Source organism: Salarias fasciatus, chromosome 3 (assembly GCF_902148845.1).
Source record: "Salarias fasciatus chromosome 3, fSalaFa1.1, whole genome shotgun sequence".
NCBI lineage: Eukaryota > Metazoa > Chordata > Actinopteri > Blenniiformes > Blenniidae > Salarias > Salarias fasciatus.
The window spans coordinates 7735448-7759480 of NC_043747.1; the positions used below are offsets into that span (position 1 = coordinate 7735448).

The following is a 24033-nucleotide window of genomic DNA, read 5'->3' on the forward strand; positions in this document are numbered from 1 at the left end:
TTTAAAATATCCAGACACATGCACAAAGTAAAGGCAGGGAGAGTGCAATGCTGAAAGGCTGTTTGCATTCACAATGTGCATTGTTAATTAAAACAAATGAAGATACACTGGTAAGGATAATTCAGGCTACTTTATCTTCATACGTGAACATTCACAAAGACTCGGTATGGAACAAGCAGGATGTTGCACCTACAAAGGCATCCAGACTACTTCAATACTTTTTGTGTAATGAGCATACTTTATTCAGACTCAAAAGCTGCATCACAAAAGTCAGAACTGGCCTCGTTCTTCATCTTCTGTCTCCTCTGTCCACACTAATGTAAACTTCCTGTCAGACACATTTAGAACAGTTTAAGGGAAATCTTCCACATTGTGATCGAAGAAATTATTCAATAGATAATTTCGTTTTTGAAGAGAACATAAGTCAACTCAATCAGCTAAACAAATTTCAAATTTGCTACTTACAGCTTGACATTGAACCACATGCATTATAAGCCATGAAAAAGTATCAATATGTAAAATTCACAGGATTATACATTATAGAAGCTCCATAAAGCAATGCTTGTACCTCCCTTTCATTTCCCATCCCCGTTTGATTTTATATTTCCCGCTAATTACCTCTAAGTTTCAGCAAATAACAGGTTTGAAACCAGTGAACTGGTCTGTAAAACGTCCATTATTTGGATTGAAGCAGGTGTGAAATCTTTAATATTTGTATTGCATGATATCAAGAAATAAAATATTCTTAGTAAACCATCAGTGATGAATAAAACACCTTTTGAATCATTTTGAAGCCAGAAGTGTGAAAACGGTGCACAGAGAAAGGGCTTTGTCTTCAGTAAACACCTCATTATAACAGTACTTCTGCCACAATCCCCTGTGAACAGCTGTGATTAGTTGGGATGTGTTGTTTTCTGGCTGGAGCGCCGCCTCTGACCTGCACGTTCATGACCGACAGCAGTGGTCAGCTCAGTGCCAGACTTGATAATGACTCCATCAGCTTCAGATCCGATGAAGCAGCAGAACATTTAAAAACGTGCTGTTAGAGGACTTCTCACTGTCCAACAGCATTAATTAGGTGCAGTTCACAAATTCAACCACAAGAGGGCGATAAAGGCGTGAACAGTGTTTCAGATGTTCCCAGTCGACTCCTGCAGCTCTTCCCTGATGGCGTTCAGGTCCACGATGGTGTCGTTGAGCACGTTGGCCACCTCCCGGATCTGGGCCACGATCTCCTTCCTGCAGCCTTTCTTCAGCTCTCGAGAGTCCTTCAGGAAGTATTTGTCCATGCCTTTGAAGAGCCCCTGCAGCATGGCCACGGCGGCGTCCGTGATCTCCGTGGCCCGCATGACGGGCGAGTCCACCAGGCTGATCATCTGCACGGCCCGGCGGGTCTCCCAGTCCTCGGAGTAGTGCTGCGTGCCCGACCTCAGGAAGGGGTGGCCGCGCAGTTTGTACACGCCCGTGTTGATGAAGTGCAGGATCTTCCCGATGTCCAGCAGGTGGCCCTCGTAGTCCTGCAGGACCACCTCCACCTGACGGAGGACACACAGCAAACCGTTTTCACACCGTGTTCCCAGAGTCAGAGGAAACAAAGTAAAGCAGATATGCATATGGGCATGTGTGTGTGCATACACACACACATAATATATACAATTTTAAATATCTGTTTCATAATTTAGGCAGTAAAAATATATTACCAGCTCTTTCAATAAAGTGTTTCTGGAGTCAGTTTGATATTCTGTAATCAGTATTTAGTTCCACTGATTGTCATTTGATTTTCCTGAATGGAAATGAAGAAACATACAACATCCATTTGAGCTGAGAGACAACATTAAAGCAACACTAAGGAACTTTCAGTTTTCATTGATTTTGGCGGCACCAGTGGACAAAAGCGGTAGTGTTTTGCCTGAAAGAATACTACAGTTCCCATGAGGACTAGCGCGTGGCGTCGTAAATTGCTGCTCCCGATGGCATGCTGTCGGACTGAACTCGCCTTCATTTGTTTCCAGTGGCTGTGCGAAGAACGGATAGCGACGAGGTAATGAATCTAATGGTGGCTAAACAATGTTATGTCATGATGTGACGCATGCCGTAAAGCAGTCCACACATTTGGAGTTTTTTAGTGTGCAGGGTTCCTACCACCCTCCTCACAGCTGTTCAGTCCAGGTGAAAGCAATACTGACACCCTGAGGCCGTGACAGAGGGGTCATTCAACTAGTTGTAAGTCGAAGTATAATCACAAAAGATATTAAAATGTTTTATTAAGGTTGAAAAGTTCCTTAGTGTAGGTTTAAATTCACATTGTGTAACTATAACACATGTCGAGGGATTCTTTTTTCAAATTTGACAATTCTAAAATAAACACATTTCAAAAACTATGGAAGTGGAAATATTTGAGTAATAACTGAAGTTTCTGGTTTGTTTCAACTGTTTAGTTGCAACTTTATCAACTGTAAATGTGCAGAATAAGGCATTACATTTAGAAAATGTGATACTTGCATTAAATTTTAAGTTGGATCTTCTAAAATATTTGAAAGAATTCTTTGAAGAGATTTGAGCTTGTTAATTGAAATTTTATCTGATTTTAATCTTTTTTTTTTTAGTTAAATTTTTTTTTTTTTTAATTCAAATTTATCCATGAACTTTTTGGTTCATCATTTTTTTTTTTACCCCAAAATGACCATTTATCTTTAAGCAAAACATATTTCCCACTTTTAAGGACACTAATTTTTTCTAAATTAAAAAATCTCTGAAACCCCGATCGGCGGTTGAAGTTCCTGCGGCCGACCTTCTTCTTGTCATTGGCGTTGTTGACGTTGTCCGAGATGGCGGCGGAGGCCGAGGTGATCCCCCCGGCGGTGGCCACGCCCACTCCCACCGCCGTGATCACCAGGGATATGCCGAGGGTGAACGGCGCCAGGGCCAGGCCGGCGATGGCCGTCACGCCGCCCACGGCCGTGGTGGTGCCGCCCGTGATGCCGGCGATCTTAGCCTTCTGGTGGAAGTCGCTGAGGTCGTCGGCGATGGCGCACAGGGTGATGATGGACTGCCACAGGACCTCCGCCCGCTCCGTGAACACCTTGTTGAAGACGCGCAGGCCGCGGGAAACTTTGTCGGCCAGGATGCTGAAGGACCTGAACGTGGAACCGAAAACACTTTCAGGACTTATTTAATACTTTTTTTCCAGATAAGTTAAATCTTTCCAAAATCTGGACTATTTTATTCAACTTAAGGCTTCAGGAAGCTGCAATCAAATTAATAAAAGTCATTAGTCATCACGCAAGTGCAAAACTGAGTCTGTGGAAAGGCAGAATCCACCCTGGACAGGTTGCCCCACACACACACACACACACACACACCTTTAAGCAATTTAGAGGCAGCAATTAAGTCTAACATGCATGTCGTTGCACGTGTTTGTGTCATTTGTTCATTTTTCCTTCAGTTCAGCTGAATTTCACAGCTACCCAGAGACCTGGAAGTGAACCAGCGACTCTCATGATTTGATTTACTGGTTCTTCATTTGTTACTTTAAAGCACTGAAAAATCCATATCATCCACAATTTCTGCTGGATCAAACTTTCGGAAAAGGGTTGAGAATGCCATTGTGCTACGGTTAGCTGATTTTCCTGTCATTCCTGCTATATTGTGGATTTAAATTTTACTTCCCATGTACTGTAATGTTAACAAAAATTTCAAATCAATCGAGAATCCATGATTTAGTCTGGATTATTTCCAGAGTGTAATCACTTGCTTTTAGTCCCAATTTGAACAAAATTCATCCGTAATATTTTGAGTTATGTTACTAACAGATAAAACAGGTCCGACTGGAAGCGTAACTTCATTGGCTGATTTAATTAATGTTCATTTGAAGCATTTTCACACTGGGAACTGAAGTTTCTGCTGTTTTCTGAAGTTTACAAGAAAACAAAATTAGGATTAGGGAGAAATGGTGTGTCTGCGGCATTCTGGGAAAATAGTGCATATTCTGACTTTTTAAATAGGAAAAGTTCTGAATTTCCATTAAAAACAGGGAGAAACAAAATGTTTTTTTCATCTTTTGATCAATTAAAGCTTAAATATAAGATTCCAAATTCTCACCTTTTTAGATTCTTGCAGCTCCGCAGTTTCACATCAACATCATTCACCAATTTCCCAGCCCAACCGCCCACCACCCTCCTAAATTCCATTCTGAAGTTTAATTCATGTTCCAAAGGGAATATCAGGAACATATATTCCATACTAAATACAAATAATCTGAAACCTTCAACGTCATTGAAGACCCAATGGGAGGGTGATTTGGGGTTTGAACTTCCTGATGAGATTTGGGCAAAGGCTTTGGATCGAATACATTCCTCTTCAATCTGCCGGAGACGCACAGTTATCCAGTTCAAGATCATGCATCGTCTTCACTGGTCTAAAGAGAGACTAGCAAAGTTTACACCGAGTGTTGATCCCATCTGTGATCGGTGCAGGCAAGCACCAGATACTCTCTCACACATGTTCTGGTCTTGTATAAAACTACATAATTTCTGGCAGTCCATATTTAAAACCTTTTCAGATGTGTTACAAGTACCTTTTCAACCTTCTGCTATTACTGCCATCTTTGGAATAACTCCACAATACATTCGCCTTAACCACCAGAAACAAAATACGATACCTTTCGCATCTCTCATAGCTCGGCGTTTAATACTTCTGAAGTGGAAGGAGAAACTTCCTCCAACATTCCAGATGTGGATCAATGATATTTTGCATCATTTGGTACTAGAAAAGATACGTTACTCTACAAGAGGATGTATTCATAAATTTTATGCTAGATGGAAACCTTCTTTGAGTTATATAGAGAGGTAAGATATTAACATTGGTATTCTATAAGACTGATCCTGTATTATACTTAATTTAAGATCTATAAGGACCATACATGCCGATTTTTTTTTTTTTTGCTTGTTTATGTTTTAATCTTCTTTACTTTTTTTAATATTATTATTACCTTTTCCTGTAAATATAGATTTGTTCAACAATATGTACATGTTATGTGTAATGCAAAGTTGTCAAAGGTACAGTAATATTGTTCAAGGGATGGGGCTCTGTTGGAGCGGGGGGGGTGTTTGTGTTTGCATTTGTACTATTTTTGACCATATACACCTTTGAATTTATGTATGTTGTACACTCTGTATGGAAATTTAAATAAAAAAAGACTTGGTGCCAAAAAAAAGAGGGAAAAACAAGGATCCTGCATTGGATTTGCACTGTGGAGGTCTGTGCAGGAAGGAGCATGATTCTTCTGATGACTGTAAAGATTTAAGAAAGGTATTTAGATCTCCAGCCCCTTTCAGTGGTCTGGATCTGGATCTGGACCCCCCTGCAGTGTAAGACGATATCAGTTCTAAACCCGACGATCCCGAACACTCACTTTGACTCGTCCTCTTTGAGGATTTGATCCTCCTCGTCCGACGGCACCTCGTCCCATTCTGAAACACAAACACAGTTTTGAATAAATGCAGAAAGCGGAGTGTTGGAGTTCCTGCAGTGTGACTGAGACTCACGCTCCACAGTGTACCACCACTCCATCAGACTGTCGGTGTCCTGAAAACCAAAACGAACCACATCAGCTCACGACTGGCACAAGCAGGAAAACTGCATCCTCACTGTGATCAGCGTCAGAAACCGACCCCTTCCTCTTCCTCGTCTTCGTCCTCCATTCCCTCTTTGGCGCGCTCGTCCATCTGCGCCGCCTGCCACTCCGCCTGAATGAGGTGGGAGGGGCGGACGTGACGACAATGACAACAATAACAACAACAAAGCGAGCGGGTGGCTGCGTCACCCAGCTGAAAACAGCACGACTCCAGTCTTTTGTGCTCGTGTGTCTCAGCTGCCGTGTGACTGGATGCTATGCAGCCGGACCGGTTCGGTCACATGGCGCAGGACCGAGTTCCTTAAAAACCACAGATCACTGTCCTGACAGTGAAAAACAACAAGTCACAGTCTGTCCTCGGACGTTGGATGAAATAAACAAAGAGCCACACTGTTTTGTTGATGATTTGTTTTGATGCTTTGTTTAGATTTTCAAGACCGATTCTCTCAATTTTATTGTTGCTCATCAAGTAAAAAACTTGTGTTTTTCTTACAGATGGGCGTAATGATTCAAGTAAATTAGTCAATCCGATTTATATTTTTGAACTTCCATTGGAGTCACAAGAAATAAACTTCTCGCTTTTATTTAATGAACCAAATAGAAGCAATGTCCAAAATATTAGCTCTTCATAAAAGGTGCAGAAATATAGAAAATCGAAGTAATTTAAAGGGAGAGTTTCATGATTTATTGATTTATTCACTTCTAAAGGGCAGATGAAGTTGAAACCTGTTTAAATTGGACATTTGTGCTTTCTGAAAGAATTTTGAGCTAGCTTAACCCGCCGAGGATAGCTTTTATGTTTCCATTTATTGCCAATATTACTGAAAGACTTCCATATTACTGTCAGGATGAATCCTCCTTTAAAACAATGTAATTCATGAAATATTAACATCACGCTGGTTCTAATCCAGGAGTGTTAAACATAAAGCCTATAAGCTAACTAGCATTAGCCTCAAAGTCATACAGTTAGGGTGAGTTTGTAAAAACATGCAGAATGCTGGTGATATATTAGCTTTTGGTACATTTCACTGTATTTTGCTGCAGAAAGTTGAATTAAAATGGGCTTTAAGTTGAGATTGTATTCCTTTCTCTGAGTAATTGTACGCATGCACGCCTAAATCTTTCTTAAATCTGATGATTTAAGTGCCTGAAATCAGAATAATTCTCATTATCAATGTGCAACAGTTTCATCACAAAGGGAAAGCTCGATAACAAGGCTTCACTCCGGTCGTGCACGTTCCTGCTGCTGTGTCTGGGTGTGTAAAGGTGGTGAACTTTACCCTGGCAGCCTCGGACAGGTAGTCACTGGACGTAGCTCCGGGTGGAAAGTCACTATCGACGTCCATGACTTTACTCTGCAACACAAATTGAACATTTTTTAGAAAACCTGACAGTAGGCTACTAAAAGAAGAAAAACCTCTGTGTGTGTCCTACAAACACACACACTCACCTTTGACTTGCGCTTCTTGAAGCCTTTAAGCTTCAAGTGTTTCTTCTGCGGACGACAAAAACTGATCAGCACAGGCTGAGCTGAGTGACGGTGCAGAAATGTGAAGAGCGGCGGATCAATACCGGTTTGTAGGTGTCCACTTCATCCTGCTCACTGTCGTCCATCTCTCTCGAGAAATCTTTTCCTGTCGGCTCGTCGTCATCGAACTCGTCCTGTCGAAATCAGCTGGAGTCAAAACCACAGACTCTCCACTGAACCAATGGGAAACCTCTACTCACCGCATACTGAGGACCGTCGTCGTCGAACCCATCTGCTTCATCCGCCTTCGCCTTGTTCTTCAGTTTGCTCTGCTGAAAAGGGGGAAACGTAAAAAAATGATCAGAATCAGGTTTGTCTCCCTGCAGAGAATCAGTGATTTTCTGTATGAATACCAGCTTGTAGTCCTCCGTCCTGAACAGTTCCTCGTCCAGCTCCTCGGCCGAGGAGGCACTCTTCATCTTCTGGGCGAGTGTGTCGTCCAGCATGGCGTCCTGATTTCAGACACATTGACGGAGGAGTTAATAAACCCAGTGGAGACGCAGGTCGAACATCGATGCCACCTTTTGGTTTTGAAGAGGAACCATTTCTGTTTAATAACCAGTTCATGCAATACGTTCAGCTGAAGTTACATGAGTTGGTGGGAGGAAGATGCTCTAACACGTTTTAGTTTGAAACTTTAAAGTTTGTCTTTGTTTGTTTCTCAGAGTATACCAGATGAAAATGTCTGTATTTTCACAATTATGAGAAAAAAATGACTAAAAATCCTTCTGATGCAAAATACATGAAATATCCAAAAGATTTCTCTAATAGCTGTTGCATTGTGGGTGTTTTAACACTCTCACCCTGACAGTATGGCTTTGAGGCTATTGCCTTCATGGCATCACATATCTCAGCTTGGCTCTTAGGTTATGATGGTACTGTGGATATTTAACATTTATTTAAAGTCAAGCCTTATTTATTTAAAGTTAATTCTACAAACAGTGAATGACTACTGGGTGTGGCGCCGCTGTGTCAATCCCAGGAACTCTATACACACTTCCATTGCATCACCATGTGACTGGAGCTCAGAAATGAGACAGCAGCTCTGCAGCTTTACGACAATTTTCACAACAAAATAATTCACTGTAACTTCAGCAACATGTCAACAGAGTGACTAATCTAGCATTAGTAGTGGTATTACACCGAGTAAAGAGTTAAATGAAGCTGCAGCCAAACCTCCAATTAGATCTTTATCTGCTCATCTGAATGCAGTGGAAACAAAACTGAGCGTTACCTGAGATTTCTTACGGGCTGTGTACGTGCCGCTCGCACCAAAACTTTCATCATGTGCTTTATCCTGAAGGGGAAAAAGAAAAAAAAAATCCTGTCACGTGACATTCTCATAGCAGAGCACACAGTGAAGAAACGGTGCAGCAACACTGAACCTTTGAGCTCTTGCGAGGTGTGTATCCAGTCGCCCCTTTAGGTCCTTCACTCGTCTGGAGAGGAAAAGGCTTTTTAATAAACACACAATAAGAGTCCAACTATAATAAACTATATTAAACATGCATTATCTGTTGAACCAACAATTTCCGTTATATGAATAGCTGTCATATGTTTCGATTCTTTTTCTTGGCTGTGTAAAAATACACACTTTGTGTTTTTTTTCCTATTCGGGATGAAGTGGAGCAAGCCCTCTTTGTTCTATCTTTACTAGTTTTGCTTTGTTGTTTTATTTTTCTCACCAAATACTGGATTAGTGAGGAGAATACAGTATATGAACCCATGGTGGAGGTTTGTACACAGTATTACCTCCAAAAGACAAGCTATATGTTCTTTGCTCTTCCAGTTAAACAATAAAAACCAGTCCAGGAGGAGCTGGAGACCTTGTCTGCAGAGATGGTGAATCCTCTGCGTGGCACAAACTTGATTTTCAGCTTCTTCTGTCGTTTCTGAGGACAAAAGTTAAAGCATGTTAGAAATTCTTGTTTAAAAAGTCTTCAGCATGAGAAGAAATATTCAAAAAAGGGAGCTGACCTCGTCCTGATGGCCGTCTCCTCCATCCTCCTCCTCCCCTGTGCTCCCCTCCAGCGCCGTTCCCTGTTCAAACGCTTCATTAATAAATCGTTCCAGATATATCAAAGACATACAGATGCATACAAAACAGAAAAAAATAAATTCCCATTTAAACACGTACACACAGCACATGCAGATATATCCATGTTCATTAATATGCATAAACGAAAAATACAGTTCTACTCTTAAAAAAATATTTAGTCCAAAATGCTTTGAAAGCAGTGGAGTTAAAGTATCTCTTTCACTGCACTGATTCTAATCTGACGACAAAATCCCTTCAGTTTGACTGAAGCTGAAGGAAAACATCCAGCTTCACGGCCTCAGGCGGGACGAATGGGAGGCAGCGTGCGTTTACAGGAAAACTAACGATAGTTTCAATTTGATGAATTACTGAATTCCACAGATGTTTGCGCTAATCTGGTACCACTGAATGTCAAATTATTTGAGTCATCACAACATGAAATGCAACAAAGTCTACTTTGATATTAATGCACAAGGGAGCAGAACCTGTAATATCATTATGAGAGATAACAATAGAACTATTGGGGAGTCAACATAATATGTAAGTCTATAAATGTACGTCTGGTTAGACAGATAAAGTGTTACAGAACTTGATTTTACTACATTAAAAAGGAGGTATACTTTGAATTTATTAAAATGATAAAGCATACAGGAAACAGAAGTTTACTTGTCTTTATGTCATAGCTTATTCTCCATATATTTAAGCTTTTCTTAGCTGCATTTAATGCAATAATATTTATCCAATAACATGCTGTTTTAGGAGTGTATTCAATAAAAATACAAAAAAAAATGAATAAAAAAATGAATGAAGGCTTTTCAATCTGAGAGGATAATAAAATAAAGTGAATAACAAAGAGCTCCCTGAAAGTTTTCCTTCTATCTGGAGTGGATAAGGTTCGACAGCCGACAGGTACTTCACCTCAGACCATCTGCGGACGGAGCCTTTCTTGCTGATGCTTTTCTTATCGAGGCCGTCGTCCTGTCACAGAGGAAAGAGTCACGAGAGCAAGATGATTATCTCCGCTGTACAGATTAACTTTGACCCAATACCAGGTCAGTGGATTTTACTGAGATCTTCGGTCTTCAAGCAGGAAGTGTTAATAAAAACGGTTAATCCCAGAAACCTACCTGAGATGAAAGCTCATTCCCTTGCTTCCCTCCGAGGCCAAAGGAATTCGTGGAAGCTCTTCGCAGCAGCTGATTCACTTTGCTCTTCAGAGGTTTTTTCTAGGGAGAAACCAGACAAATGTAAAAGCAGATACACCCATTTGCTTTCTTTCCAATTGCTAATTTAATAAAAACACACCTTGTAGTCCATCTGCTCTCCATCTTCAGTCTCTCCAAAAGATGTCTGGAAGTCTGAAAAATAATCCTGGAGACACAAACGCATCTCAGTTGACAGATGAACGGAAGCATTCGTCATTACAGCGACCAGAAGTTTCGTCCTGGAGAAATAAGGATATACTAGACCAGGGCTGTCAAATATAAGGCTCACGGGCCAAACCCAGTCCGCAAGAGTATGCCATTGGTTCCAAATGTCAACAAAAACATTGATTTTCAATAAATTTCTTAGATTAGAAGACAACACAACATTGAGCCCAAGCTGGGATATTAGCGATGCTGCCATGAATGCTAGCAAGCTAGCATTAGCCTAGTCATGCTGTTAGAGTGAGTTTGTAAAAACACCCATAATGCAACAGTTATAGAAGGTTTTTTTTTTTTTCGACATTTCACTGCATTTTGCACTAGATGGTTTCATTAAGATGTATTTTATATTGAGACTGTAGCAATTTTCTGTCATAACTGTAAAAATAGAGACGACTAAATTAACTAAAAGGTCCATCCAATATTTTACACATCAATCATCAGAAAGCTGAGAAGATTTTCCTGCCTTAGAGGATTTCCGTGGGATGGGGAGTGTCCTGCTTCGAGCCTCCATGTCATCAGGAAACTTCTCCTAAAATGAAACAATTGTGATTATAACAAACAAAAACCATTAAAAATCCAAACCAAAGAAGACAAGCAGACTTGACTCACCTTCGAATCTCTTCTGGAGAGCAGGGACATCCTGAACTTCTTGTCCTTCCTCTGTAACAGACGTTTAGATCGGGGTGAAGCTACGCGTAAAGGAAAGTCAACAGAAGACGTCACAGAATGTCCAATAGTCGGTTCTACCTTCTGGTAGCTTCCAGAACCGTCCTGCTCCTCGCCGGTCGTCCCTTCAAGGTCCATCTTTGACTGGATGAACCAGCAGTACTTTAGTTCATTTGTCCCATTTGAAAATTGTGAACATTAAGAAAAGCAAAGAGTCACTGACCTTCAGCGACTCCCTCCTCAGCTTCAATGTTCCAGACTTAAAAGTGACAAAATAGGTCAATAATTATGTTTCAAAGAACATTGATGCGAGTTTGATGTAGCAAAGCCAACATATTGGGAGATTCTTACTGGCTTGAAGTCGGGGTTGACCTCAGGGCTGTCCTCAGGCCAGTCCTCCACACACCGTTCCTGTTGGAAAAGGTCCATGAAGCACAGTTCATGTTTGGGTAGCTCCAGTTCCTCAGACAATACAGCAATAAAGACCCAAGTGGGTGGATCAAGGGGTACAGTGATGCAGTCTCCTCAAAGCAATGAGATACTACTTCAAATCTGGGCGAGGCCTCCTTGTGGAGGTTGGCATATTTTTCTTACATTTTTAAAAACAGGCTGGTGGAGTTGCACTCCAACACACTCCTGGTAATGATGTACTCATAAAACCATTTATTTAAGGCCAATGTGTTCCCTGCATGAGATGTAACCAGTCATATTAATCGACTGTCTCTTTACTGTGGTTCACTGCCGCAGCGTTAAAGACGCACCTGCCCGATGAGCAGGATGTCCTCAAAGACAACAAAGTTCTCAGATTCCACTTTCTTCATTTCCTGTAACAGAAAAGAATCCAAACTGTATTTTTAAAATCACCGACATTCCTCATTATTAGACATATTCCATTATAAGAAGTCATGGCTCAACGAATCATCGATCACATACCGGAGTTTTCGGTTTCGTTCGTATAACCGGTTTTGGAAGAGGTTTGAAGAGCGGTTTCGGTGGAACTTTTGGTTCGTTCGGTTCAGGTTCAGCCTATCCGCAAGTCAGAAAAGCAATCATGATCAGAGGACATGTATGAGGATAGCATCGGGCATCGAGCAAAGTGATGAGAGTTGTTTCCTACTGGGATCGTGGGCTGTGGCGGCCTCTCTGGTTTTGGTGGTTTGGTTCGAGGTAGCGGCTTTGGCGGACGTTTGGTAGTCTGTGCCTGAAATGTTTAAAAAAAAGAAAAAAAAAAGGCGTAAGTGGATGTTAAATTATTCAAATCTTTCTTTGCACATATGCCAAATGGTACGCACGTGCATCATGCTGGCTGGAGAACGGCTTGACGACATGGCCAGATTCCTGGCCCGGCTGAAGGGGGTCGGCTGAAAGATCTCGTGTTCGGTTCCTCCGGGGGTCGTCAAGACGGTCGCAGGGGGGGTTTTAAAAGGCTTGGGAGGAACCGGGGGAGGCACGGTTGGCTTCTTCTTGAAGATATCTGGTGACGGCGTCACCTCTGCCGCATTGCTAGGGGTGGTCTCAAAAATACCGTCCGAGGACAGTGGTTTGAAGATGTCTGGAGTTCCATTTGAAGAACTCTGGTCAAAAGGGGTATGTGCTTTTGAGGGAGTTGAACCAAATGGGTCGTCCAAACCAGAAACATCTTGGAATAAATTCTTGGTGAATGGACTTTGAAACGGATCGACTGAATCCGTGGATGAAGTTGAAAAAACATTCACTTTTCTCCCAGAAATGGGTTCAAACAGATCCCTCTGGTGAGTCTGGGGCTTTTGTTTGCTTCCTCCGTCGAGGTCCAGTTGTCCATTTTCAGCTGGAGACGACTGAAACAGCTCTGCTTCTGTGACGGTGGCGGCGGTGAAAAACGGGTTTCCTTTGGCAGGATGTGCAGACTGGAAGAGATCCTCTTCATTATTTAAAAGGGGTTTGAAGGGATCCACCTTCGCAAAGATATCCTCCATTTTTCCAGCAGAAAAATCCTCCACGTGACCTTTAAAGAGATCAGATCTTTTAGACCGCTGTGTGTGGGAGTGCTGTGTTCAAGTGAGTCACATGACAGAAGTTACCATTTGGGATTACATTCTGGTCCAATGTCAACGTCTGGACCTCGGGTTCAGAGAACGCGTTTGCTGTCATCTGAACTTCAGCTTCAGGAGGGGAGCTTTGAAATTCAGAAGGAGGTTCAACGATGTAATCAACCTCCACATCTTGTGAAGACGTTGTCCCTCCATCATGGCTCTGGTAACCGTTGCTGCCCGACTGCTGACGGTAGAACACAAATTTATATGTACCAAGTACTGATCCTAACAATTCCAGTCACATTTCAAAAAGCAGATATCTACTTACCAAGTAGTAATCATAGAAAGGGTTCATTCTGGTAGAGGCTCCATTCATTCCGTTCTGGTGATCAAATAAAGGAAGAGGGAAGTAATGTCAACGACACGAATTCCTGAAACTGGGTCAAGTGAACATCAGATTATATCTGAAGCCGTCACTTGATCTCTTCTGGCAAATCACACAGCGTGACCTCGGACACCTGGAACGTCAAAATAAATGAGTATTTTCTAGAACCCGGTTGAAGTACCACAGTCTGGATTTTGTATAACAGCCAGAATGTCATTTTTTACTTCGCAGATAAACACTGTCAAAGTCAAACAAAGCCGGTCTGATGGCATCTAAAAGTTGCAAGTCACCGTGAGAGACGGAGCGGAGTGCACACTCGATTCATCGCTTCGTTTGACTTATGAAGCACTGATAACATTCATCTCATGACACTTAACGACAACCGACAGCATCAGGACATCAAAGACGAACACAATAAACAAAACTATTTATACTTCATCCATCGCCTTGGGCCAATTCCTTTTACCCATCCGGTTTCTCGGATGCGGTGGGAAGCCACATTAGGGAGAATCGGGGGGGGTGATGGGGTCAAAGGTCGTGCTCAAGGAGCAGCACTTGTGACCTGTCCGCTGTGGGACTCAAACTTGCCAACTTTGGATTCCAAACCTGCTTCTCGAGCCTGCCTCAAAGGATTAGTCATTTGCATGACAGCATGAACAAATCAGCATCCCCTGACCCAGAGTACAACAGCAGAAAGACGACTCCTCCAAGTCTGGTTCTGCAGAAAGTCGTCTCCTCTGAGTCTGGTTCTGTAGGCTTCTTAAAGGGACTATCTTCTTTCCACCATCTCCTCTCGTTACTCGGATGTAATTGTTGGTTTTTCCTCTGTAAACATGCCTTGAAATGTTCGTGTTGTTTCTGATGGGATGCCAATAAAATTGAATTCAATCATTTATAACTTTCAAGTGTTTAGCTCAAGGGTACTGTGGAAATGTCATGTAAACGAGCCCTATGTGAGCAACTGGTAGTCCTGAATGCTTAAATTTACACACAGTATACTAAAGTTGAAGACAAAGCTTGCAGCCATATTTTTCTTCTCTATCGGGCTCAGCAGTGCAACACTGTCGCATGACCACTGTTACAGCAGACTGAAGTCAAGTGAAGCATTTCCCTCCTTATGTATGAACCCAAACGTGCTTTTGCTGTTTCGCAATGGTTCCATCGTTTATTCGGTTATTAGCAGACTTGCATAAGTACTGAGAATTTACAGGCATTAGCTCAAAGGAGCTGGAACATCCTGACAGAAATGCCAGAAATGTTCCTTCAGTGTCACCGACTCTTCTTCTTCTTCTTCATGGGAAAATCTCTGTGACAATACAAACACGTTTATAGAGCACAAAGCATGTGACGCATACTTCAGTGATCTGGTCTGTAATCTCTGCCAGTCAGTAGAATGTAAACAAACACTGAACAAAACATCCGCCACCATTTGTGCAATCATTTTTTTTTTTTTTAAAGGGACGAAACGAGACGGTGGTGTTGACTTTTCCCTCCAGTTTTTACTTAAATCAAGAATGATCATTAGAAAATAAAGCATGTTTTGAGATGAATGTCACACAGATGTGATCCACTCACCGTGTGCTCATGTTGGAGAGGGCTCTGAGAAACCTTCTTCAGCATGTTTTCAAGAGCTGCCACACTCTAAACAAAGAAAAATCCATCCAACATTCCAGGTTAGTTAAGGTATAAATCCTACATTTGCAGGGTAGAATCGTCTATTTTTATTAAAATGCATTTTCTTGAACAGAAGTCCCTTTGGATTTAATGCAGATTAATAAAAACATACTTAGCATAAGCATTAAAGCAAGTGTTGATGTTCATGCTAATCGTGTGCGCACATGATTATCATAGAAAACTTCACAAAAATCATGCTGACTTTTTATTTCAGTCCTACTACAAAGCCACTGAAATGCTAATACTGTCCTTTTGGTTCTGCTTTGTTTGTTTTTTTGTTCGTTTGTTTTAAGTTTCGAGTTTGCCAAGGGGCACGTCACATTCTGTTTTTAGCATTATTATTCAATAATTTGTCCCACACACGAAAAAACATAAAATACACATACATACAAAAAAAGTGCTTATACTGAGGTGAAGCAATCAATCACACACAAACCTGAAAATAAATCCATAAAGCTAAATCGTTTTTTTTATGAAAATGCATATGTGCTAAATAAACTACTCTTTATTATTATTCCTAATTGATAAAAATTAACATCTACAAGACACAATTCTGTTAATCTTCCATTTATATTTATACATAAGCAGACTTTTTAAATCTGGATTGAATGTACACACACCTATCCAGACATAATGACACATATCTAGTCTAGCATGTCTGAAAGGAGGCAGGATGAAGTAAAACTGATTTAATATACACAAATATTCAATACTTCAATTTTACAACCTTCTTGAGTCTCACATCAGAAAGAAACTAAATATAAATCAATACTGTCAGGTAACATCTTCTAATAAATAGTCAAACATAAAACTATTTGGACTCAGGTGACACACGTCATGCGTCTCTGTATAAATCTGTGACCTGTTTTTACAAATCATCAAGCAGTTAATCCATGCAACACATCAGAATTTAAAAAAAAAAAAATCCTAAACACACTCAGCTATTGAGTTTCGAGCGCAGTGACGAAAGCTGATTGTTTTCATTGTTTCCACACAAAAGGCCTGAACTGGCGCTGACGGTGTTTCTCCACCCTGTCTGCTGCTGCACCCGTCAGCAGAGGAAAAACACTGTCCTACAGACCGCAAAATCAACAAGTTACTGACCTATGTGTTGGGAAAAAGCATCAACTAACAACGTTTGCAGAGAAAACGCAATTTAATTAGAGAATTTTTTTTTTTTTTTTAATACTCACAGATCTCCTCTCCCCAGACGCAGTTTCTGTCTCCACATGTTGATCTTCCCTCAAACCATTCTCCTTATAAAGAAAACAATTAAAGAGAGAAACGTGCTTTATGATTTACACACAGTCCCTGGTTGCACTGCGCAAGGACCAAACACAGAAAAAGTGATATATTATGAAGAGTCAGATGAAACCAGAGGGATAATTTCACTCACCATGGCGTCCTCCCTCATGGTGCGGAAATCCCGCTTCGAAGCGCTGAAAACGGTTAAATCCGCATCGAAAAAAAAGCGCAGTTTGCAACACTCACGTTTCTAATTGCCTGCCGGATCGATTCACCTGCGTCAGGTTCCCTGTGAGACACCTGAGCTCCACCCGCGCGTGAGCTCAGAGGAAGACCGAGGCGCGCGCATGCGCGGTGAGGATTCATCCAATGAGAAGATGCTGTTTCTCTCATTCAGTGAACTGATATGAGCTGAGAGAGTGTGTGGAATTCAAGGTTCCAAAGTCCGAACTTATCTCTGATTTCCTATCTCTATATATCTATATCTACTTTTTATATCTATAAAATATTTGACAATTTTCCTCAGAAATCTGCAAAGTGGGAATTAAGACACTAGAAAAGTGGTTCTAATCCTCCTCTATAACTTTTTTGTATTTAAAAACATTAGTTTAATGATTATCCATACTATTATTACCCATACTATACTACTACTACTAATACTACTGATAATAATAATAATAATAATAATAATAATAATAACAAGAAGAAGAAGAAGCATAAATAATAATAATTTTTAAATACAAAAGGTACAGAAGAGGATTAGAACCACTTTTTAATGTCTTAATAAAAAAAAACTTTATTTTCTTTATGAGCCCCAAAAAAGAAAAAAAAAGTCAAAATTCTGGGATTAAAATCAGAATTAAAAACTTTCAATAATTTCTTCTTTCATTCTTTGTGCGGTAAAAGAACTTTAAAGAGATTCAATGATTTGTTTCAAAGATCATGATACTTTTTTCAACTCATAAATCTAAAATGATTTCAACATTTACCCACTCTGGAATCTGAAAAGTTTCACGTTTATACGACATTTTGAAAATGATGTCTGTTTACAGAGAAACCACACAAAGGCATTTTGAAAAAGTTGTCTTTTCAGCCGTTCAGCATCGTTGTCACGGAAACAGACGCCCAAAAACAGTTTAACATTTTCACTTGAATTTGTTATGTAAAGGGGATTACAGTGTTTTCTCCACTATTATGCCGGTGAGCCTCTGTGACGTTGTTTCCGGTGGGTTTTCCGGTTCTACCGGGTTGACACGCGCCTCCTCACCTTTGCCCCCCCTCCCTTCCCTCCCTCTGCACTCTCTATGCAGACGGACCGGTTCGCCCTTCCCCGTGAAACCGGGCGGAGCGATCCAGGTGTGTTGGCATGTAGTGACGGAGGAAACTTTCTTTTTCTTTTGTTTTTAAACTCTCTTTTTTTTTTGAAGGAAGTTAAGATTTTTACAACATCTGAAGAATTATACAAACTATACAGAGTAGATGTAAAAGGCAACCACAGCATTTACAGCAGTTTATCACTTGATGGTATACAGGATTTTAAAGTAAAGAATCAACAGATAAATCATTTAGTTACCTGATTTTGATTCCACATTCACCCCATCAAAGTCAGAGTCCTCACATATCTCATCCCTACAGTCCGAAGTTGCACAAAGGAATCAATCTGTTTTTTTCTCCATAAATTCACATTTTTATGTCAATCCAGTTATTTGTTGTCAGTTCTTCACTTTGTTTTTGCTTTTTTTTCTCCCTGCAGCTTGTCATACATTAGGTATCCATGTATGTGTTTTGACCTCTGCAGATAGATAGATAGATAGATAGATAGATAGATAGATAGATACATAAATAGAAACATAAATAGATACTTTGTCTGTTCTTCACTAAAAACAGAAATTTATCTTCAACGCAGCTTAATCCCAAATTGAAAGCAAACTTATAAACACATCTACACAGAACAACAGATCAGAACAGCGCAGCTTTTTTACTATTCAAAACATTTATTGCAAAGCGGATGAACGACTTCTTGTAAATGTTTCTCCAGATGGTGGCAGCAGCACGAGGGAGTGGAGGAGGAGGAGGGAGGAGTCCTCAGTGATGAAGGGGGTTTTCAGTTCAGTCAGAGGCAGTTAAGATGCTGTGGTTGTTTTTTCCTGGCTTGGTTGATTTTGCTGGAGAGTTTTTGTTTTTTTAGGCGGAGGTGAGGATGTTGAATCAGGATGAGATGTTGCAGATGAGTGGATATCAATGAAGGATGTGTAAACAGACGACAGAAGTCCTGTTTCCTGACGCTGCCGTGCCTTCTTGTAAGCTGAGTCAGCATGTTGTGTGAAGGTCAGACGGGGGTCAATCTCTGCCCTGAGATACTTGCAGGTACCTGCTCCACCAGCTGACGGTGGATGCTGAGCAGTTGGAGCAGTTGCTCTGGGGTTTTCTGGGTTTTTCCCTCTGGACCTACAGCTCCTTTGATTTAGAGATACTTAACTCTAATGAGATTTCAGTGAAAGTTTGGACCACGACGTGGACTTCCTCCTCGTGCTGCTGGGAGTCAGTCAGATGGGTCACCAAGGTCAAATACATTTACACAGTATAAAAAAATGGGGAAACAACATAATGTAATCATGTTCTTTGTATGTAAGTGGACTGAGTGAGAAAGAGTCTGGTGCATGAAGCTGCAGAAAACATTTTAGTTTGGGGTTTTGGAGCTACTGTAGTGGTGAACAAATAGAAAGAAACTAATTTTGACATCAATTTTGACATCACTAATTTTCACGTCTGAAATTTGTGTCAACATTAATGTTACCAGCACAAGATAATATAAGTGCTGCTTACTTAGAATTATTTTGTTATCACCACTGAATGAAATTAAGGTTTACTTTCATTTTTTTTCCTCATAGAATGTAAAGCTCTCCATGTCCTGTGGTTCATGTAATGGGTTTGCTTTATTTTATTTAAAAAAAAAGAAAGAAGGACTTTTAACGTCTATGTCTTATGATGAAAATTTTGCCTGAGACATCAAGTGATTCCAAACAACAACAACAACAACAAAAACATAACAATTAAAAAAAAAGTTTACTTAAGAATATTAGGTAAAAACAACAAAACAACCTAAGGCTCGATCTGCACACCAACAATTTCAAGTGAAAATGAAAGAACTTTTGTAGGAAGGCTGTCTGGAGGAATGTGACCAGATGAGGAAGAACACACACACACACACACACACACACACACACACACACACACACACACACACATTGAGTGAGAGAGAAGAGAGACAGACAACATACAGGAGTTTTTGCAGAGGCAGGACACAATATCAGACTAAAGCGTTTAGTCGCATGCAACAACAGTCTCATCATGAAACTAACAACACTTGATTAAATAAAGCGTCACTGCCTTCTTTCAATCAAGAACAAACCTTTGTTTAATCATAACGGCATGCAATGAGACGAGCTGAAACTATACACACATGACAATTTGACATTTGATTTAACGGTTCATGCTAAAAACATTGTGACAGACAAAATAACATTATGACATTTAATTTTTATATAATAGTAATTCTGCACATACACTACTCGATGGACAATGCCAACAATCCTTGCCTCTGCAGTGGATAACACCAAACTTTTTTGAAATGAAAATCCAAAAACAATGAATTTTCCTTGGAGAAAACTACTAATTCACTAAAAAAAAAAAAATTGTTTGCCTTTTAGTTTATTAGCTAAAAAAAAGTTTAAAAATGGAAAATATATATTTCTGGTGCCATATGTGTGTATTCGTACCTTCTAGAGCAAAGACGGTCAACAATTTAAAATCCATTGTGTTTTTCTGAAGTACCAGAAAAAAACCTCCACTGTGCTGTGCAGGCCTTTTGACAGTCCCTTTAAATGTATGTATTGTCATGGAATTTTATTTAAAAAAGTATCCTAGGCCAGTCACGGTGCTAAAAACCCCACAAACATATATTCCAGAAAAAACGTAAAATCTTCAAGTATATCCATTCTTGGTTCTTGAAGTCTTCCATCGTAGTTCTCCTCGGAAAATCAGGCAGAGTCAGAGTCAGAATGCAAAAGGAGGACTTTATTCCCAAAAAACCCTCCGGCAGCCAGGCCGACCAAAGAACTGACGTCCCGACCGCTCTCCGCTCCATCTATTTATACTATTTTTTGGGAGTTCGTCAACTCTCAATGGACTCTTCGTCAAGACACAATTGTTCAAAACCATTTGTTGTCCTAAACCATTCGTTGACTCTCAATTGACTCTTTTCCCCCCTCCCTACAAAGGTCAATGTCCGTGACCCCTTGGGAGGCCCTCTCAGCCTCCATCAAGTCTCCAAATGCCAGGTGTTGTGCAACAAATCATAGTGTCACATTTCTTGTCCAATGAGCCTCATTTGCACCAGAGGGAGACAGAGAGACAATTGACCTGTAGTCTTAGCTTTAGAAAAAAACAAACTGTCCAGCTGCCAAGAGGCTGCCGTAAAAATGAAAAATGGCAGGCTGGCGAACAGAAAAAGGATACATGTCTTTTCTACGCCTGTGTCCACTAGCACACTATAACTAACAGAGACATGCATTACATGAACAATAGTAAATAACATAATATAATAAGCATGATGTAAAGAATATTATAAAATTATTCAACAGTATATTAACCAGATTGGTAACACTGTACTTGAAGCATACCTGTAAAACGAATTATAAGTAGTTATAAACACTCATAAATGATCACAATACTTGATAACCCACTATACAGCATAGGGTTAGGATTAGGGTTAGGGTTAGACACCAGGTCCTGGCCTTAATTGATGTTATAAAGCATTGTGATTATTTATGAGTGTTTATAACTATAGTTATACAGCACTGTAATGGAATTATAATGCTTTATAAATGTACTTATAATGCATTATACAGGTATGCTTCAAGTAAAGTGTCACCACCAGATTCAAACCCAGTATTGCTTAAATATTGTACAGCTCAATCAGTTTAAGGTGAAGAAAACCATTTGCATTTTCATTCGGTAAACTTCATTCAGCTATCTATTCAGCTATTCATTTTGAATAGTGGCACCAACATGCAAAGATTAATAAACCATCACCATTTGGCCCTCTGCCTGACACAATTTCTAACGGCCGTCAGATCTTTGTATGACCGGAGTAGGAGTCTGGTCCGCATTGCCGGCAGTAAGTCGGACCTGTTCCCAATGCATGTTGGACTCCAGCAGTGCTGCCCTTCATCACCGGTTCTGTTTATAATCTTTATGGACAGAATTTCTAGGTGCAGCCAGGGGCTGGAGGGGGTCTGGGTCTGGGACCACAGGATTTCATCTCTGCTTTTTGCAGATGATGTTGTCCTGTTGGCTTCATCGAACCCGGACCGACAGCATGCACTGGGGCGGTTCACAGCCGAGTGTGAAGTGACAGTTATGAGGATCAGCACCTCCAAATCCGAGGCCATGGTCCTCGACCGGAAAAAGGTGGTCTGCCCTCTCCAGGTTGGTGGAGAGACTCGGGCCAAGTGGAGGAGTTTAAGTATCTTGGGGTCTTGTTCACGAGTGAGGGACGGATGGAGCGTGAGATTGACAGGCGGATCGGTGCAGCGGCTGCAGTGATGCAGTCGTTGTATCGGTCTGTCGTGGTGAAGAAGGAGCTGGGCCGAAAGGCGAAGCTCTCGATTTCCCAGTCAATCTACGTTCCCACCCTCACCTATGGTCATGAACTTTGGGTCATGACCGAAAGGACAAGATCCCGGACAAGCGGCTGAACTGAGCTTCCTCCGGAGGGTGGCTGGGCGCCTTAGAGATAGGGTGAGGAGCTCAGTCACCAGGGAGGAGCTCGGAGTAGAGCTGCTACTCCTCCACATCGAGAGGGGCCAGCTGAGGTGGCTCGGGCACCTCTTTATGATGCCTCATGGACGCCTCCCTGGGGAGGTGTTCCGGGCATGTCCCACCGGGAGGAGACTCCGGGGAAGACCCAGGACACGCTGGAGAGACTATGTCTCAGCTGGCCTGGGAACGCCTTGGGATCCTCCCGGAAGAACTGGAGGAAGTGTCTGGGGACAGGGAAGTCTGGGCATCCCTGCTGAGACTGCTGCTCCCGCGACCCAGTCCTGAATAAACGGTGGAAAATGGATGGATGGATGGATGGATGGATGGACTGACACAGATCCACTGTTGTGACACCTGTCTCTAGTCTACATATTTAATTGTTTATCTTCCTGAACAGACTCATGAAAAACCAACAGTGATTTAAACAACATAAATTTCTAAGTTCATGTAAAAATTAAACATTGAATAACCTGATAACATGTTGGCCTCACATCATCCTCAGATGTCGCACACTGATCTTTCATTTCCAAGAAATCATACCATTTTGAAGAAAGTGAAACAAAAACTCTTCAAGAAGTTGAGTGGAAAGTTTTCCTGATAAACATGTCAGCCCAGCTGTGGGGTAAACTACGGAGACGGCTGAGAAATGTTGACAGAGTCAGTGCCCGCATGAAGCATCACGGATTCAGACTGAAGGAAGGGAATAAAAAGGCTCCTTGAAAGACCAATCAGCCAGATCGTCGAAAGACTCCAGAGAGCTCTCGGCTTCCTCGGCTTGTTCAAAGGTCAGTGAAATTAATTTTTTTGCTACCAATTTCTAAGACATGTTCTTACCTGTGTTTCAGTGGCACATCAGTTTATCAGTGTATTCATACTGGGCATTTGTATTCCGTACATATTTGATTACATAGTGCAAAACTACGACATCATCATGTATATCATCAGTAGCTATGGAGTTTGTTGAAAAAAAATTAAATATTTCAAGTATTTCTGTACTCTACTTAAATATATTTATTTTCTTGTCGTTCTCTTACTTTTGTTCTTTCTTTTGAAGGAACATTTGGACTGCAGGTTATCCGCACCAAACCTGCATAAAGGTAAAAGACTGTTTCTGTTTGAAAATTAAATCTAAAATACTAATACTTATGATAACGATTGTTGATGGTAAACATTTTAAATGAAATTCAAAGTGTTTTTGAAGAGGAAAATAATGTTATTGAGTTAGTTTATTTTAGTAAGTTGAGCATTTGGCCTTGGTTGAAAGTATTCTAAGGTATGTTTGGGTAAACTCATGGAAGGTCCCGTGTTTTTTGGTTCAAACCCAAACAATGCACTTTTTCTGACACAGTTAAGGCAGGAAGGTGCAGAGAAAGGAACCATATATGTCGGGCACTTCCAGAGTAGCATGTTAAACTCATATTGAACAAAGAACCAAAAATCCAAAATCAAGGCAGGAGTCCAGCACGGACTCAGAGCTCAATCGAAAAAAAGCACAGAAACACTTATCCGCCACAGCTGAGGGCAGAGAAATAGGAGCACATGTAGACACAGCAAACACAGCCTTGGCACATTCCAGAGGCAACAAGCACTGAAGATATGG

General features: G+C 40.9%; 3 protein-coding genes across 4 annotated transcripts in view; 2 read left to right on the plus strand and 1 right to left on the minus strand.

Moving 5' to 3' along the window:
- On the minus strand, window positions 1-16900 carry LOC115384209 (protein piccolo-like). 2 transcript variants are annotated; one of them, XM_030086530.1, is made up of 31 exons: window positions 16762-16900; window positions 16559-16621; window positions 15267-15332; window positions 13635-13688; window positions 13355-13547; window positions 12587-13278; window positions 12412-12495; window positions 12228-12320; window positions 12056-12118; window positions 11646-11705; window positions 11518-11553; window positions 11376-11438; window positions 11238-11288; window positions 11092-11157; window positions 10507-10572; window positions 10329-10427; window positions 10120-10179; window positions 9141-9203; window positions 8990-9055; window positions 8549-8602; window positions 8398-8460; window positions 7517-7615; window positions 7364-7435; window positions 7208-7297; window positions 7086-7130; window positions 6916-6990; window positions 5673-5747; window positions 5547-5586; window positions 5414-5471; window positions 2792-3137; window positions 1-1535 (listed from the first exon to the last, which is right to left on the minus strand). In XM_030086530.1, the coding sequence occupies exons 1-31, from the start codon at window positions 16777-16779 to the stop codon at window positions 1131-1133; spliced, it is 3378 nt and encodes a 1125-aa protein (XP_029942390.1). In that variant the 5' UTR covers window positions 16780-16900; the 3' UTR covers window positions 1-1130. The 2 variants fall into 2 exon arrangements, with proteins under 2 accessions (XP_029942390.1, XP_029942383.1); XM_030086523.1 differs by having other exon boundaries at window positions 13355-13550.
- LOC115384198 (protein translocase subunit SecA 2-like) overlaps window positions 15273-24033 on the plus strand; it is a 24591-nt gene continuing 15830 nt past the window's right edge. Inside the window, exons 1-2 of the mRNA XM_030086512.1 lie at window positions 15273-15277; window positions 22012-22015. The gene's annotated coding sequence lies outside the window, so the exon portion shown is untranslated. The remainder of the gene's footprint in view (window positions 15278-22011; window positions 22016-24033) is intronic.
- LOC115384222 (protein translocase subunit SecA-like) overlaps window positions 23105-24033 on the plus strand; it is a 6413-nt gene continuing 5484 nt past the window's right edge. Inside the window, exons 1-2 of the mRNA XM_030086543.1 lie at window positions 23105-23218; window positions 23488-23530. The gene's annotated coding sequence lies outside the window, so the exon portion shown is untranslated. The remainder of the gene's footprint in view (window positions 23219-23487; window positions 23531-24033) is intronic.

Excerpts from the sequence above, each read along its gene's own strand:
- LOC115384209 (XM_030086523.1), bottom strand. Across the intron at positions 10,428-10,506 it reads GAGAGCAGATGGACTACAAG|AAAAAACCTCTGAAGAGCAA; the intron begins GTGTGTTTTTAT and ends GTTTCTCCCTAG. Across the intron at positions 10,180-10,328 it reads GGAATGAGCTTTCATCTCAG|GACGACGGCCTCGATAAGAA; the intron begins GTAGGTTTCTGG and ends CCTCTGTGACAG.